Source organism: Aspergillus sclerotioniger (genome assembly GCF_003184525.1).
Source record: "Aspergillus sclerotioniger CBS 115572 chromosome Unknown BO94scaffold_22, whole genome shotgun sequence".
Classification (NCBI taxonomy): Eukaryota; Fungi; Ascomycota; class Eurotiomycetes; order Eurotiales; family Aspergillaceae; genus Aspergillus; species Aspergillus sclerotioniger.
The window spans coordinates 27,587-43,167 of record NW_020291012.1 but is presented as its reverse complement, the minus strand read 5'-3'; the positions used below and the strand labels follow the sequence as shown (position 1 = coordinate 43,167).

General features: G+C 51.6%; 6 protein-coding genes across 6 annotated transcripts; 4 read left to right on the top strand and 2 right to left on the bottom strand.

Moving 5' to 3' along the window:
- Positions 1–413: 413 nt before the first annotated feature.
- BO94DRAFT_537136 (homeobox domain-containing protein) lies at positions 414–2,770 on the top strand. The gene is made up of 3 exons (XM_025612198.1): positions 414–711; positions 799–910; positions 981–2,770. Exons 1-3 carry the CDS (start codon positions 527–529, stop codon positions 2,436–2,438), a joined length of 1,755 nt encoding a protein of 584 aa, XP_025465116.1. The 5' UTR covers positions 414–526; the 3' UTR covers positions 2,439–2,770.
- A 225-nt stretch (positions 2,771–2,995) lies between these two features.
- Positions 2,996–5,234, top strand: BO94DRAFT_537134 (flavin monoamine oxidase family protein). Its single transcript, XM_025612197.1, has 5 exons — positions 2,996–3,091; positions 3,259–3,480; positions 3,536–3,573; positions 3,630–4,018; positions 4,070–5,234. The coding sequence occupies exons 2-5, from the start codon at positions 3,355–3,357 to the stop codon at positions 5,059–5,061; spliced, it is 1,545 nt and encodes a 514-aa protein (XP_025465115.1). The 5' UTR covers positions 2,996–3,091; positions 3,259–3,354; the 3' UTR covers positions 5,062–5,234.
- Positions 5,235–5,513: 279 nt separating this feature from the next.
- Positions 5,514–7,114, bottom strand: BO94DRAFT_154222 (uncharacterized protein). Its single transcript, XM_025605828.1, has one exon. It carries the CDS (start codon positions 6,976–6,978, stop codon positions 5,965–5,967), a length of 1,014 nt encoding a protein of 337 aa, XP_025465114.1. The 5' UTR covers positions 6,979–7,114; the 3' UTR covers positions 5,514–5,964.
- A 2,306-nt stretch (positions 7,115–9,420) lies between these two features.
- On the top strand, positions 9,421–9,857 carry BO94DRAFT_537130 (uncharacterized protein). Its single transcript, XM_025612196.1, has 3 exons — positions 9,421–9,634; positions 9,697–9,714; positions 9,786–9,857. Exons 1-3 carry the CDS (start codon positions 9,506–9,508, stop codon positions 9,819–9,821), a joined length of 183 nt encoding a protein of 60 aa, XP_025465113.1. The 5' UTR covers positions 9,421–9,505; the 3' UTR covers positions 9,822–9,857.
- A 569-nt stretch (positions 9,858–10,426) lies between these two features.
- On the top strand, positions 10,427–12,140 carry BO94DRAFT_537128 (uncharacterized protein). Its single transcript, XM_025612195.1, has 2 exons — positions 10,427–10,482; positions 10,542–12,140. The coding sequence occupies exon 2, from the start codon at positions 10,656–10,658 to the stop codon at positions 11,865–11,867; it is 1,212 nt and encodes a 403-aa protein (XP_025465112.1). The 5' UTR covers positions 10,427–10,482; positions 10,542–10,655; the 3' UTR covers positions 11,868–12,140.
- Positions 12,141–12,350: 210 nt separating this feature from the next.
- Positions 12,351–14,899, bottom strand: BO94DRAFT_567521 (T6SS phospholipase effector Tle1-like catalytic domain-containing protein). The gene is made up of 2 exons (XM_025614633.1): positions 14,449–14,899; positions 12,351–14,386 (listed from the first exon to the last, which is right to left on the bottom strand). Exons 1-2 carry the CDS (start codon positions 14,593–14,595, stop codon positions 12,590–12,592), a joined length of 1,944 nt encoding a protein of 647 aa, XP_025465111.1. The 5' UTR covers positions 14,596–14,899; the 3' UTR covers positions 12,351–12,589.
- Positions 14,900–15,581: the final 682 nt, after the last annotated feature.

Sequence of the window (15,581 nt, the reverse complement as noted above, 5' to 3'; positions counted from 1 at the left end):
GCGCGGCGGGCGGTGATATTCCGCTGGACCCTGGAACGGACGTTACACTCCAAGGTCCTCTTTCTCTTTGGGGGGGGGACGGAGTAGGTTAGAATGGGATTGCAGAACAGCATTCATGTGTAGATAGGTAGAGATGATTTGCATAGTTAGGAAGGGATAATTGATAAGAAATGTCTGTCAGAAAGTATAACAACAGGGCAATCAAGGGGGACAGCAGATGTCCTCGTGCAGCGGAAGAGCTCGGGCTCGGGATCAGAGAAGAGCGGAGGCCGGAGAACCTTACAGTACGGAGCAGTTACATACACTCCGTACACTCCGCGGTGCCCGCCCGCGTCCACATCGCGACGCGATTAGATGAAGCGACTTTTTCCTCCTTCGGGTTGGAGGAACGTTTCCACACCAGATCTCCTGCTCACTTCTTTACTCCGTTCTACTTAGGCCACGGCCCCCGTCTTTCTTTCTTCTACTTCTTTCTCTTCTTGCTTGATCCTTCCCCGTCCTCCCATGCTTGTCGCTGCTATCCACCATGTCTGATCCGGAGCCTTCTGCTGCTGCTGCATGTGCATCCTCGCCACCCCCAACCCAGCCATCCGAGTCGGCTGCTGCTCTCAATTACGCTTTCCTAGTTCACTCCCAGAAAACCCTGACACAAAACCTGCCTCCACGCGTCGACAATAAATTGCTAGCACGGCAAAAAAGGCGTCGGACCAGGTATGCCCGGAAACCAATTCCAGTCCCCACGGGCCCAATGGCTCTCAACCAGTATACCGCTGACACGTCAACCCTCTGGCCGTATAGTCCCGAAGACCACGCGATCCTCGAATCCGAGTATCAACAGAACCCGAAACCAGACAAGACGGCCCGAGCAAGTATAGTCAGTCGCGTCTCGTTAGGCGAAAAGGAAGTTCAAGTATGTCTCCGATGGCCACCCAACCTCCACCCCTCACATGCATTCTAACCTTTCTTGTCCGGAAACGCAGATATGGTTCCAAAATCGCCGTCAAAATGATCGCCGGAAATCGAAGCCACTGCAACCTCATGAGCTCCTCGCGCCCCGGTCGGACGTGCCTGACGCGTCGAAACAGTCTGCAACCGATGACAACCTACCGACAGAGCCAGGATCTTCAAGTGGGACGGAGAATTCTGAAGACAATTGCCAGGACACGAATCCAGCTACACAGTCGTCTGATAATGCGTCTTTCGAATCCGACGTTGTGCCCGGAGAGAAGAACGAACTGGAGCAGGCGGTGTTGAGCTCTCAAACAAGCTTGGCTACCGAAGTTGTGGAGGATTCTCAGAAAGTTCCCGACGAAACAATGCCGGATCCAGAACCAGCTCAGATGCACGATGAACCCCCTCTCGACGACTCACACCAGAATTCTGCCAAGAGGAAGCGATCGTTCTCTGACATCCGTGGTACCCGACCATTTGTACAGGGATCATCAACACCAGGAACGTTCCACGGTATGAAATCGCCGCCGTCATTGCGGATATCGCTCTCGTTTGATGGTGAGGCTATGGTGCGCAAGGAGGGCGAGTTGACCCCGTCTCCTCCTAAAGGACGGAATTCCCTGCGGATCGCCATGTCCTCTGATGGGAAAGCTGTGATCCGCGCCGATGGCGAGCCATCCCCGTCCAAAAACCGGATTTCCATGTTCTCGGCGCGTAAGCCTAGATTTGCGGGGCTTCAGAGGAGCAACAGTGCTGTGGCCTTTAGTACGCCACGGGGTGGCTCCATGGAGACCGAACGAATGTTTGGGAGATCACGAGATCCTCGGAACTGGGAATCCTTTTTTGATACTGACGCGAGGAGTGCGCTGTCTACCCCGACCAGCTCACAGAGTGCACCGAACGCTGGCTCCCCGGCGTTCTTTCGCGCACGCGGTCAGCGTTCGCTGACGAGGAGCATGTCGGCAAGACATAGCAGTGCCTTGCATCAGTCAGATTATCTCAACACGCCTGTTCCCAAACCGACCGGCGAGAAGAGGCGAAAAATTTCCCGTACGGTCTCTTCGCTGGGCCGGCTGGAGACTGGCCGTGCGACCCTTGGCGATAAGCTATCCAATGCAAAGATGCTCTCAGGGAAAGAGGACGAACTAGAGTTACAATGGGGCGACTCGGATAAAGAGAACTGGATACCAGGGACGCGAGTCTCCCACATCCGCCGACGAGCGACTTCCCACCATCACTCCCGCCGTCCCATCCTCAGGGAGACCGGCAGCAGGGATGGAAAAAGCAACAGGGATCTGGCATCCTCCGGAAGGTACTCACGGGTGTCTCACTCGCACCACCGCGCGAGCGGGGTAGCGAGCAAGGATGTGCCGGAGGTGGACGCAGAAGTATCTGCCTTCATGAATGGCGGGGGAGGTGCCAGCCAGGAAGAAGATCTTGACTGCATCCAAGGCTTGTTGTCTCTGAGCCAAGGGGCATGGAGATGAGAGCGGCTCCTCTCACTGCCCTGTTGATGATCGACCTTTCCTTTTGTCCCTTTCTTTTCTCTTCTTCATTCCCCCTTTGTTTCATATCCATTCCTTTCCTTCGTAGAGTCAATATTGGAGGTTACAGGCCAGCAAGCGGGTGATTGTGTGTATGATTTGTGAGATGATTGCTTTACGTTCCCCTCGGTGGGCTGCTCCAGGTTTGCTCCAGGCAGTTGCAACCATGGATCCTGATTTGATGACGAAACCCTGTGCGACGCCACAGACGATATCCAGTGCGCTATTACAGCCGAATAGCCTAATACAACAAAACAATGGAAGCCGATGATGATAAGATAGCTGATTTGCTTGATAAGTAGCCGCCCGCGATAAAGTGGGATAGCCAGGGGAAAGCGGGGTGATGGGGGGGTCGATGGGGGTATGATGGGGGGAATGATGGTGATAACACCAGTCGAGAATCTATAGTTGGCCTGGTGGGTGCCTCGGGCACGTGGCTGGCCGCTGACTTATAATTGCCGGCTCTTGCCCGTCTCCCGATAACTACGAAGTACTACTTGCTCTCGCTCTCCCCACTCCCTCTGGCCGATTGATGCTCCTGGGTTTCTCCCTTGTGTTACGTAGCGGGAGACGTGACTGCTTTCATTCTCGGGTAGGTTTGTCCAACCTGTTCTCATCTTTGTTTCGGTGACCTATTCATGTCTGGTTTGTGGTTTTTCATGTCTTGGCTCGGAACCATATCAAGTAGCAGCGGCTGCAGCTTGCGCTGTCTTACCTTCCCGCATCTCCAATAGATTGACCGGTTGCTAACGTAGTAGAGTAGCACAACAGGCGTCTGCTGCATGCAGTCAATACCAAGGACGTCCAGTCATTGCTGCAGTCTCCGGAAGGTCCCTTTCTTTTTCACAAGACCATCGCCATGGGCAAAAGGCCCAATGTAGCTGTCATCGGAGCTGGGCTTTCGGGCTTGAGATGCACCGACATTCTCATCCAGAATGGAGCTCGAGTGACTCTCTTCGAAGCAAGAAATCGAGTCGGGGGCAGGGTGTGTATAGAACATGTCTATCACCGATCAAGAAAAATTCGCTGACATCAAGCAGGTACACCAAGAGAAGATCCATACACACCTCATAGACATGTAAGACTGCCCATCATTCCCAAACTGATTTTGGCGTTCATGCTGACTCTTATCAGGGGCCCCAACTGGATACATGGCACTGGCAAAAACCCGATTGCCGCAATCGCAGAAGCAACGGAGACTGTGCTCGAAGACTTTGAAGGAAAACAGGCGTTGATTTCCTCGGATGGAAAGGCTATCGACGATGACCTAGCCTCCAGAATATCGGAAGTTCTGTGGACAACTATCGAAAATGCCTTTGAGTATAGCAACACATATAAAGACACCATTCCGCCGGATCGAAGCCTGCTTGACTTTTTCCGGGAACAGGTCGAGAAGACCGACCTCAGCGCAACCGAAAAAGAACTTTGCATCGAGTCTTGCAGATTATGGGGGGCATACGTCGGTGACCCGATTGAAAGACAGAGTTTAAAGTTCTTCTGCCTCGAAGAGTGCATAGATGGGAGTAAGTGCCCTAGTCACAAATATTGACACCCCATTGACCATTTGATGCCAGACAACTTCTTCGTGGCATCGACATATAAGAACGTTCTTAAGCATATTTCGAAGACCGCTCTCCAACGCGCCGACATCCGTTTCAATCAGCCAATCGTAAAGATTGAATCCGAATCCCGGAAAGACTTGAGATCCTCCGGCAAGGTGACTCTCACGACCGCATCTGGAGAAACCTTCCAGTTTGACGAAGTGGTAGTCACCTGCCCACTCGGCTGGCTCAAGCGCAACAAGCAGGCCTTTACTCCAGAACTTCCCCCTCGGCTTACTCAAGCCATCGACAGCATCTCCTACGGCAGATTAGAGAAAGTATACGTCACGTTCCCGCGGGCATTCTGGCACGCAGGCACCGAAACCGCCACAACCACCAATGGAAGCGACCTGAAATACAGCAGCTTCGAGAACCCCACCTTCGCACAATTCCTCAACCCAACCTACACGGAACACCCTAACGGGATCCTCTGGAACCAAGAATGCATATCACTGGCCGCTCTTCCAAGCTCCTGCGCCCACCCAACCCTCCTATTCTACACCTTCGGACCCTGCTCCACATACATCGTATCGAAGCTCGCAGACATCGACCCATCCTCCAAAGAATACTTCACCTTCCTCAATAACTTCCTCCATCCCTTCTACTCTCGGTTATACGGATACTCGGAAACATCCCCCGATTGCAAACCACTAGCCTTCACGGCCACCCAATGGCAAAACGACCCATATGCAGGCAACGGGTCCTACTGCAACTTCCAGGTCGGCCTTACGCAAGGCGACAGGGATATCGAGGTTCTACGAGCGGGGCTCGGAGCAGATCGTGGGGTCTGGTTTGCTGGTGAACATACGGCCCCGTTCGTGGCACTTGGTACCACGACGGGTGCGTATTGGAGTGGTGAGCGCGCGGCAGGTCAAATCTGCAATCTATATGGTTTGGGAAGACTTGGTATCGGCATGGAGAGGGATGACTCGTTGCCCTCGGCTACTCCGAAGGGCCATCTATAGATGGTAGATAACTTTGCGTTTTTTGGCTTGTTTTGCTTGGATATATAGTACATATCTTTTCTCTCCTCTTTCTTTTTTTCTTTTTTATTGCCTTCTTTCTTGCTTTTGATCGCCTTGTTTCTGGATTAACATATACTATATATACACTTGTGTGCAAAGAGAGCTAAGTTGTTGTACAGCCCTAAATATGTATAATTGCAGTATAGCAAACTAACCGTATTTACACACGCACACCCCCACCAGTCACAATAACGGACGCAGATCCATAGTACAGGAATACACACAAAGCCCACCCATAAGTGCAATAGACAAACAATAGACAACAAGGATATTAACAGGGGAATCACATATTGCTAGTCAATCAATCAATCCAGTTTCACCCGAGGAAAGGAACGAACAAGAGCAACGAGCAAGGCAAAAGGACGGAAAGGGCAGAAAAGCAATACGCCCCCAAAGGCATCAGTCAAAGTACCATGCGCCATGCTGGAATTAACCCAGATAAAATATGAAACGAAACTCGATTGGCAGAGAGCATCGACGAACCTGCGCGATCCTCAGAATCCGCAACCTTCCTGTATATGATCTGGTGAAGACCGTCAAGGATAATGCCGGGAAACTATAATAGACAATTGGGTATTTTCGAGTTGGGCGCCTGATACACAGCAAGAAGGAACAAGCAGGATTGGGTTGGACTGGGTGTTGTCTCTCAATGACAGGAGTTTATCTCCCTTGTGATGGATGGTGGTGTCCGGAATGAGTCGGGCAAGCGCGCATTGCGTATCTGATTGTGACAGGCTGGGCATGAACGAGACATTGAACGGGTGGTCCGATTGCCACTGAGCGATGCATAAGGTATAGATGGCCGATCAAGGGGCTGGGTGAGAAATCGGTGCTGCATCGCGCTCAATCTTCCCAGATCGTTTCCAAGTCCAAATCCTGTCGACGCTCTGCTCCACACACACTCCAACGCTTGCGTTTATCTGCCCGAGCACCATATCCCACCGATCCTCCCCGCATTGTAAGACCGCTTGATGGGCCCGAAGCATCGGATGACCCGCGCCGTCGATTCCCGCTGCTGGCCGCTTCTGCCTCATCCGCCTTATCTGCTGCAGCTTTCAACGCCGCAATTCTGTCCGCCTCAATGGCTGCGGCCTCTGCATCTGGAATGTCCGGAATAGTTTCCAGCGAGGAGATGCTCGGACTGCGGGATCGGAGGCTCGTCGGGGTCGAGGGTACAGATGAGGTCGCAGATGCCGAATAACCCGGGTAGGACTCGTTATATCTCATACCGAATATCACGGGAGAGGAATTGCCGGAGGGACTGCCCATGAACTGGGCGGACGAGGTTGGACTCTGAAAATGAAGGGGGGATGATGGTCGGCGACGGCCGACACGAGGTAGGGTGTGCGAGAAAACCGGCGAGGCAGGGTGATAATCGATTTGAGTCGGAGAGGAGACGATGTTGGTATCCAGCTCCGCATGTTCTGATATGGTCTCTGATATGTTCAGGGGCACCATTCTGGACTCTAGGCCGTCTCCAGTAGTGACCTGCAAAGGCAAATAGCGCTTGGCGGCATGATCTCCCACATTCGCCGGAGACCCGCGATTGTTGACGAATATATATCTTCCCCGCGAGTCCAGCCCTGGCGACGAGTGGGCGCGGGTCATGGGGGGTAGGCCGGGGACCTCGACCATCGATCGTGACCGGAAATGGGAACGAGTAAAAGGGAGACGAGTAGGAGTTTGGACCGGCGGGTCAGGTGTGAGCGACAGTGTGATCATGACGTTATCGCTGCATTTTGCCTCTCTGGAGTGCTCAGCGGGAGAGCCGGACGAGGCCGAGTCGATTGAATCAGTCGAACCCACGGGGCTTGAGGGAAGCATAATCCCCTCGGGGGTTGGGTGTGACGCTTCCATCTCTGTCTGGCAACCAAGAAGTCAAGTTAAACGGGCCTCATGCTGGTGAACCACCGGCGAACATTCAACGGTTACCACAGTCGAGCCGAACCAAGAAGTTGTGCCCGTTCCGTATCCAAGTTAGATCTGGATTCGGATTCGGCCTGGGGGGGAGGGCGGTAGGAGTGGAGAGGAGGCCGGAGGACGCAGCTCAGGGGGTGGAACACAGACACAACCTGGAGCGGGGGACGGGGGAGGGAACACAGGGATGGATGGATGATTTGGCCTTGCGCTAATTTAGATTGATGCTCCCAGTGAGTGCCGGAGTGGACCTTGAAGCCCCAGCGAAAACGTGGGGGCAGAGGAGATAAGGAAAGGCAGAGGGAGAAGGCCCAGGAGAAAGTTGAGTGGTGAGGTCAAGACGGACGGACGGGCAGAAGGAATTCGGAAAACACACGAGGGGGAAGCTCAGGCTCTCAGGCCCACCCGCCGCCACCACCACCACCTCCTCCACCTGACTGGCTTGTCCCTCTGCCTATTCTCTCCCTCTTCGCTCCTCTACGTCCACTCATCCTCCCTCCTCCTCTGCACCCATCTTCACGTCTCTCACATGACGACGATCATCGGGTTTCCATGTCCATAGTGGTCGTCATGATTCATTAACGCCGACAGGCGCGTCTCCTCAGCTCCAGTAATCCCCGTCGGCCTTCCGCAGCGACGAACAACTCACTTCACTCCAAACCAGTGGCTTTCCATCCTGAGAATACATCTACGCGTCGTCTTATATTGTTGAATCAGAGAAACGCGCAGGAATAAAAAAAATCTCCGACAAGAGGGATGCAAAGATGACTCCGAAGTCTGGGCCGGCCTAGACATTCCGCACGCTTCCAGAACCACCACACTAATGTAATGCATGCTGCATATCTATTGACGGGCATTGGATATGCTCAGCCACTTACTCTCCTCTCCATCGGCCTCTCCGTCCCATCTGAGCAAGTGTTTGTCAAACGGCCTCGTTCTTATTGCACTCTTTGATTACGAAGCGTTCAGACATTCAGAGATAAGGGCGTTGAAGGCTTGACATCTCAGCCTTCCGGCTCTGGGATCGCAAGAAAGCCTGCGGACAATCCTCGGTCTCACTGGGTCTCACCTTGACGCATTTGGGTCAATATGGTCAATGTAGCAGGTTCTCATATCCTTGCCCTCCTACTCGAAAGGTAGAAGCACTCTCTCGATCCTTGCAAGGTCTCCGTGGTCGGTGTCCTTGCTAGTAGTGACCGAGGATGTATTCGTATTCGCTCGAAAGATCAGATGTGTCTTCCAGGTGCAACCAACTGATTATCGGATCAGGCATCCTGTAAGAGTCTATCGATTGTAGTATCTAAGGTATAGTTTATCCATTTCTATAACCAAGTTAATAAACCCCCCGTCGAGTAGGTAGGGAATTCTACAACAATAACCAGCCAAGCCCATCTTTACTTGTAGCCAACGACTGTCGACACGAGACACAACAGACACAGTTTAACTCACAAAACCCGGTCGACTATGGCCCATCCTAGGCCTCACAGCAGTGCCATAGACTTTTCGATCACCTAGCAGGATTCTATGCAGCGGCTCCGTCAATCTAGGTTCCTATTTGCGCCTGGAGGGTCTGTGATGGCTACCGTATGTCTGGCATAAAAAAGGATGATGTTGCGCTTCAAATATAGTTCAAAGAAGTATCTTATCTTCATGGATAATCAGGTGATCTACTATAGCTGACAGCTTCATCCCTGTCTTCCTTCCACAGCATATTCCGCATGTAACCCGATCATCAAGGATCACCCCTCCACATCATCGGACCCATATTCTATATCCGATCCTAAACTTCCCTCCTATCTATCTTCTACTCCAACAACAACAGTGCATCTTGTTGAGATGACACACCAAAACCCATTAAGAACAATTACCTCCCTTCCTACATTCATCAATCCCATCAAGACCCCTTCAGGGGGCGCTTTTCTTCCCCTCCTCACCAGAAAGTCCGAACTCACCGATACCCAGCCCCCTCACCCCCGAAAGCAAACACTCATACCACAAACGACGAACCACCTAGATCACCATTTGTCCGGAGTAAAGATGCCCGGAGACACGAGCAAAGTAGCTGTGAGTTTATTATCGCAAGACAACATAACTCAAGTTTGATCTCCTCATATGAGGTTCGGAGACCGTTGATTGATTTCTCCGGACTGGTTCGCCAAGGTTTGATACCCGTCTGGTTTCCAAGGAGAGGGGATTTTCTGGACGGGTTGGAATTGGGACTGGGATGGTTGGCTTGTGCAAAGTGTGGGATGGGTTTTGGATGAGGGGTACTCGGGGTGGTTATGGAAGTTGGGTGGTGTATCGCGGGAGACGTAGAAGGGACTGGGCTGGGATATAAAGAGGGGACGATTTGCTCGGGTTCTGGATACAAAAGTTCAGAGCGCAAGATTCATCTGGCTATACAGACAACAAGACAATTCTTTTGATTTATTCTGTTCACGTTATCAATCTACATCGTCTCTCCAAAATGCAGTTCCTTTGGGGTGTTGTGCTCTGTGCTGTTGTCTTCGCGAAGGCTTCCACTGCATTGGTCGCTGGGAACGGTGCTGAGGTTAATGTCCACGGGGCTGGAGATGAGATTGTCCACGCAGAGCCGGTAAGTTACCTTTCCGCTGTGGTGCCTTGTGATGGAGGGACTAGATCGCTGACTTCATATAGGGAAAAGTGATCGTCAAGGTGAGTAGATGAGGGATGGTTCATTGATGATTAGTACACGTTTTCCTGATGTAGTGCTTGCTTTGTTTTAGGTCGGGGACCTCGAGGCCAGAGAGGCACCCCAGTGAGCCAGATGTGTGGGACATGGACGCTGTGTTGTGGGAGAAGGCAACTTTTATTCTCCTGATCAATGCGGCTACTGCCGGGGGCTGTGACGTCGATCAGGCGCGGTGTCAGAGCCCATTGTCCGTGCTATGATGAGATGGGGCGGTTCAATGGTATCGTTGTTTAACTGGGGGATCTTGTGGGGAGTCTTGAGGGAGACTGACCGAGTTCGGATGACTTATTTCGGCATTTCTTTTTGGTTCTCCAGAATTGGTTCTCTCTGTGCGGTATTAGTCATGTCAATGGAAAAAAGGCACCTGTTGCCAATAAAAGCCAAGGCCTATCGCAACCGGGCTGATTGCACCGCCAAGTAGAAGATCAAACAGCACTAGAGCGTAGCAGCCTATAGGACCCTGGACTTGTCTCACTTTGACAAATAAGCTAGTCAAAAAATAGGTCATCCTCATCACGTTGTCGTCGTGTAACACGAGCGGCTTCTCTCAGCCCCATTTGAGATTCAGCGTGTGATAGCTTTTGTGACTGACATGCAGAACCTTCTCCTTGTCCCTCCATTGGATGAGTAGGATGCCATGTGTCCAGTCAATCTCAATAAGGGTACACATCATCCTACCCAAAAGCCGTGCCAAGGGTCTGACAAGTGATCGACAGCCGCTGCCTCAGTGCCTAGTGTGGACCCTGTCAGCAAAAGGAATACTCAGCCACAACCCTAACCCTGGTCATACTTCTTTGTTTCGTCTTGGACAGACTTATGTACTTGGCATACCTACCCTGCCCCCCACGATGGCAGACATCCATCTTTAGACATTCAGACGCACTGTAGCGTCTCTTGTACCACGATGAGCCCTCACTTGTTCAGAAATCTCGTTCTTGGATGCTTGTCGTCCCGTCGATTATCCGTTATTGCTCTGATAGTGTTCATCTGGTTGCTTCATAGTCAGCTCCTGGGTTCTTCTATTAATCAGCACAATCCCCACGCGGACAAAAAGCCGGCAAAGCATCGAGTTGAAGATGCACCTAGATTTCTCTATCATTCTTCTTCCGGGGTGGACCTCGATGTGGAGTATGAGAGATATCTATCAGACGCCCTCAAGGAGATCGAGCAAGCCGCCGGAGGGCAGGATGTGGCGGAAGAAAGAATCTGGCAGATCACCAAGGACGAAAAGCACAGGGGATCGGAGTCGGCCTTATTTGAGGAAAAGAACAGCGATTGGGAATACACGTTAATGACCGACGAGAAAGCCGCTGCGTTTGTCATTGATGAGTTGTCCACTGTACCGGAAATTGCGACGGTATATGAGTCCTATCCTTATGATGTCCTCCGAGCGGATCTTCTCCGATACCTTCTCCTCTGGTACTACGGAGGCTTCTATGCCGATATGGACGTCTTCCCTGCTCGCCCGATAAGAGAGTGTTCAGCTCTCCAGCGGCTATTTCCACCACAGGGCGACTATCCCGCCAATGTGTCCCTCGTAGTAGGGATTGAGCTTGATGAGCCCTATGCCTCATCCAGTCGTATGCGTGAGTGGCACTGGACTAGAACCTATGGATTGATTCAGTACACGATGTATGCGCCCCGACGGTTTAGTCCGCTACTCCGCCAGATTATCGTCCGGGCTTTAGCACATACCAGACAATACCAAAGACATCACAATAGCCTCTTTGGATATCGTCAGGAGGATATCCTAAGACTGACAGGCCCAGATGTTTTCACGGATACGATTCTGGATATGCTGTCATCATCTCTCCCGCCCACACATCCGCTCATTCAACGATCTGTGGACGCAGATGAAACTATAGGTGATCTGAACACGGAGCAGAAACGTGTAACATGGGCTCCATTTCATGGCCTCCGCGAGACCGTGTGCATTGAGGCCAGCGAAGCTATTCCGGAGGCATCCATGGGAGGAATTTGTGTGCTGCCAGTTAGTGTCTGGGGGAACGGACAGAGGCATAGTCAAGCGGAAGGGTTCAATAGTCCACAGGCTTGTATCAACCATCTTTTCAAAGGCTCTTGGAAAAAGGGTTGGAAGAATTATATATTTGGGTGAAGGATCAATGATTAAACTAGACGGTTGCGCTTGTCTCAGGTTATTGGACATGGTTAATTACCTGTATGTATAAGGTCGGCCTTTGCCCTGGGTAAAACCAGTGTCAGTACTTGCTCAAGGCCTCAGTTGTCTCCTGAGTCTCCCGAGGGCAATACCCACAGTCAATCTCTGTAACAACTCAAAGGCCACGATCAAGCTCAGATGTTGTTGCCAGAATTCAGATATCCTGTAGCAATATACGGTATCGCTACTTTAGATCTGACCGAGGAAGGTATCAGACACGTTCTTGGTATCAGATGTCTAGAAGATGTGACAGTATGATGTTTGACCCCGATGGTTTCCAATAAGAGGGGAAGAGTGAAGCAGATGACGTGCCTCGATCACCTGACCTGCGTGGACTTTTACGTTTCTTGCCGCATCTCCTATGGATTTGCGTGGTTTACCGCCTATGATATCATTTCTTTATCCAAAACGAAGTCGAATGTGGGAATTCGCAAAATGCACTGAGATTTAGCTATTATCCGTTTCCGAAGAAAATTAAGTATATCACTCTCCCTCTAGACTCAAATCATGCACAAAGGAAAGTTCTAAAGAATCAAAGCACCCTCAACAGATCAGAAATATATGCAAAGGAAATGGTATAAACGAGATGAAAGTCCGGGTCCTTCGCTGGCTTGCACTTAGACAGGATCGGAATGGAGATGATGGCGAGCTTTCTGATGTCACTGATGGTTTTCATCGATACACATCGTCGAGTCTTTCCTCCGCACATATACTTCCCGCACGATGTCACCACCATAGTTCTTCAGCTCCCACTCTCCGATCCCATACTTCTCTGGGGCTCGTTTGACCCCCCGCCCGCCCCCGCCAATGATCAAGTTACCAGGACGGTATTCAGGATTGGCTTGCATGCGGCGAAGTGCGGAAACATGGATTTGAGCATCGTCGGGAATATCGCGTACCTCTCCACAGGGGAGCGGCCAACGAATCGGCTTCCATGAGCCATCCTTCTGCAGGTCCATTCGTCGGAATGGAAGGTATTCCATCAATCGCCATGTAAGGACAGAAAATGCCGACAACCCATTGTTGAACTCCAGGCAATCGTGAAGTAAGCCCTCTGTGCTTGAAGCGAGAAGGGCTTCCCGGAAGCTGCAACTTGACTGGGAAGCATCTTTTTTCTTCTCGTCACCAGCAAGTCTGAGTGGTATTTGGCCGTCGCCCACATGGCTATGCATAGAGTCGCGACAGAAGTCGCGATGGTGCTTGCAGCGGTGATGTTCTCCAATCGGAGTGTAGTCTCCGTCGAATTCCTCGTCACATTCGAATTGCTTCAACTTCTTAGGCTCAAACTGTAGCCCGGCCTTCTTTGCCTCTTGGACCATCCACACCAAGGGGGCATGGCTCAACGCCCAATCCTCCTTATCCCCGAGTTTCCACCCTCCACCAATGTCTGCATGGCCGCCAGGGAACCATACTTCTTGGATGTCTTGTGTTTCCTCGTCATCATTAGCTAGGTGATTGGCCACTCCTGGCACGCGAAGGGATAGTTGCCCTGACTGCCCACTTCGGATCGAGCTCTGGTCGTCTATGGACTCGGTTGGTATGGGCACGGCTAGGCTTGCCTTCGTGACAGGCATCCTAACAATGGGTGCGCGGTACCGGTGACCAGCATGAAGGTCCTCATGAGAGCCATTGGCGCTGCGATAAACAGACTCGGTCTCTTCACGCTCGTGCCTGCTGGATTGTACACCTTGGGCCTCGTCGTTACCAATATCGTCACTGTTGATCCTCAGTACGGGAACATTTCCATTCCCACGGGCTTCCATGGGGTGGCGGAGTTGGTGCAGATACTGTTTCCCTCGCTCCTGTATATTCTGCTTCTTTCCATGCCATGGCTTCGCCTCGGAAATCAAATCCTGGCGGAACTTGGCCCGGCGCTCGTCAATACCCACTGCGTGCCGAATGACTCTAGCCGAACTTCGAGCAGTATAGGGGAATTTATTTCTCTGCATCCACGCTGACTCGAACTTGGGAACGCTGTTGACTGTGTCGAAAAGACCCATGAATCTGATCCTACTGATAGGTCGACTGAACGTTTCTCGGAAGGCTTTCATGTAGTTGAACAACTCTATCTTCTCCTCGCGTTCCTTGTCATTGTCACCGCGTCGCTGCTGCCATTTGGCAAATGTCTTCCAAGCAAATCGGATCAACTCTTCATTTCCGGCTTCGAGTAACCCGATATAATCAAGCATCTCAGCCAGAAAACGTGCAATATAAGCGCCTCGACTGAAGCCGATAAAGTATATATCGTCCCCGGGTTGGTAGTACCTCATCAGGAACTTATACCCGCCCATCACATGTTCGTCAAAAGATGAACCGACAGCGGAATCTTTGGCTTTCAAGTAGGCCGACTTGATCCTTTGGATACGCCCATGACTGGAAAGAGACTTGCTTGTTATGTAGGTTCCGATACCTGGCTGGTAGTAGTGGAATTGATGGCTTTTGCTCCGATCAAGCATCTTGAGATTGCGAAGAGATTATGTGAGCGGAACATCATACCACTCATGGAGCACCTACTCACCCGAAAGATCTTCAGAACATTGCTGTCCGAATCATCCCCGCAAAATTTGTTTCCTGTACCATCAAAGCACAGAACGAAATGCTTTGGCGCCTGTGCAGGGCCATACAGCGTCGGTGCACCTTCCATTGCATTCAGCGGGAGATTCATATAAAGGCCTAACTCGGCGGCTCGTTATGCACGCATAAAGCGGAAGGGGCTTGCTGTTAGATTAAGTAGCAGGCTGGGTGCCGAGCAGCGTGGGGATACGCATGCTGTATATAGATACAGAGGCAATGGAGCACTACGGGCAGCTTATGCATGAAAGATCAAGAATTGTTGCCCTACGCCGTGGACCGTCAACCAAAAAGGGTGTACGCTGACACAGGCTCCCCTGATGCATGGATTTGAGTTCCTGCAGCCTCGGATTCCTGCCTGCTCAGCATCGTTGAGTGGAGCAGGAAAAAGGTGGTTGGTGGAAGACATTGAACCAACCGACACATTCCTACACAGCACCTGTGGAAAGCCGGTCACCATCCCACTTTTGCTTTTTCCCGTTGTCCAGTCGCTTCTTTTGGGCCGGATGTTCCCCACAGGCCTCAATAGCCTTGCTGGATGTCAGCTGCGGCCCCGGCGGCCAAGGCTGATTATGCATGCCTAGTTAGCGTCACGAGCATCTCGACCCAGTCAAGTCAGCCCCTCAGACATGATGGACAGCGGCTAAGTAGGCGAATACAGGGGTCCTGCGTATCCAAAATTCCAGACGTCTAGATTTCCTGCTCACAGACCCATTTGGTGATCGTCTCCTTCCTCCACAGGCAATACAATCTGACATCCTCTGCAACTTCAGCTGGGCGATATCCCTGGCCAGGGCCCGCATCCTGGGCGGGCTCCGGTGTCAGGAGGTTGCACTCGGATGGCGGAAAGCGAAGATCCCCACACGGTTTCGCACATTCGGACTTCAGAGATCAATCATGTCTAGTGGTGTGTGAGACCCATAACACGAGGGGATGATCCTTCCCAACTCTTCCACGAGTGGAGACGTTCTGACCATCGGAAGAGATGACTGGCAAGACCAGAGTTTTGCTCATGATTGGTAAGTGAGGGATGCTTTTAGATAACGCTTAACACAGCTATGCTACACAAGGGAGTCATAC

Bases quoted from the DNA above. Each gene is read 5' to 3' on its own strand.
- BO94DRAFT_537136 (XM_025612198.1), top strand. From the start codon at position 527: ATGTCTGATCCGGAGCCTTCTGCTGCTGCTGCATGTGCATCCTCGCCA. The intron at 712-798 runs GTATGCCCGGAA...CTGGCCGTATAG, and splicing joins CAAAAAAGGCGTCGGACCAG to TCCCGAAGACCACGCGATCC. The intron at 911-980 runs GTATGTCTCCGA...CCGGAAACGCAG, and splicing joins TAGGCGAAAAGGAAGTTCAA to ATATGGTTCCAAAATCGCCG.
- BO94DRAFT_537134 (XM_025612197.1), top strand. From the start codon at position 3,355: ATGGGCAAAAGGCCCAATGTAGCTGTCATCGGAGCTGGGCTTTCGGGC. The intron at 3,574-3,629 runs GTAAGACTGCCC...GACTCTTATCAG, and splicing joins CATACACACCTCATAGACAT to GGGCCCCAACTGGATACATG. The intron at 4,019-4,069 runs GTAAGTGCCCTA...ATTTGATGCCAG, and splicing joins CGAAGAGTGCATAGATGGGA to ACAACTTCTTCGTGGCATCG.
- BO94DRAFT_154222 (XM_025605828.1), bottom strand. From the start codon at position 6,978: ATGGAAGCGTCACACCCAACCCCCGAGGGGATTATGCTTCCCTCAAGC.
- BO94DRAFT_537130 (XM_025612196.1), top strand. From the start codon at position 9,506: ATGCAGTTCCTTTGGGGTGTTGTGCTCTGTGCTGTTGTCTTCGCGAAG.
- BO94DRAFT_537128 (XM_025612195.1), top strand. From the start codon at position 10,656: ATGAGCCCTCACTTGTTCAGAAATCTCGTTCTTGGATGCTTGTCGTCC.
- BO94DRAFT_567521 (XM_025614633.1), bottom strand. From the start codon at position 14,595: ATGAATCTCCCGCTGAATGCAATGGAAGGTGCACCGACGCTGTATGGC. The intron at 14,387-14,448 runs GTGAGTAGGTGC...CGCAATCTCAAG, and splicing joins ATGTTCTGAAGATCTTTCGG to ATGCTTGATCGGAGCAAAAG.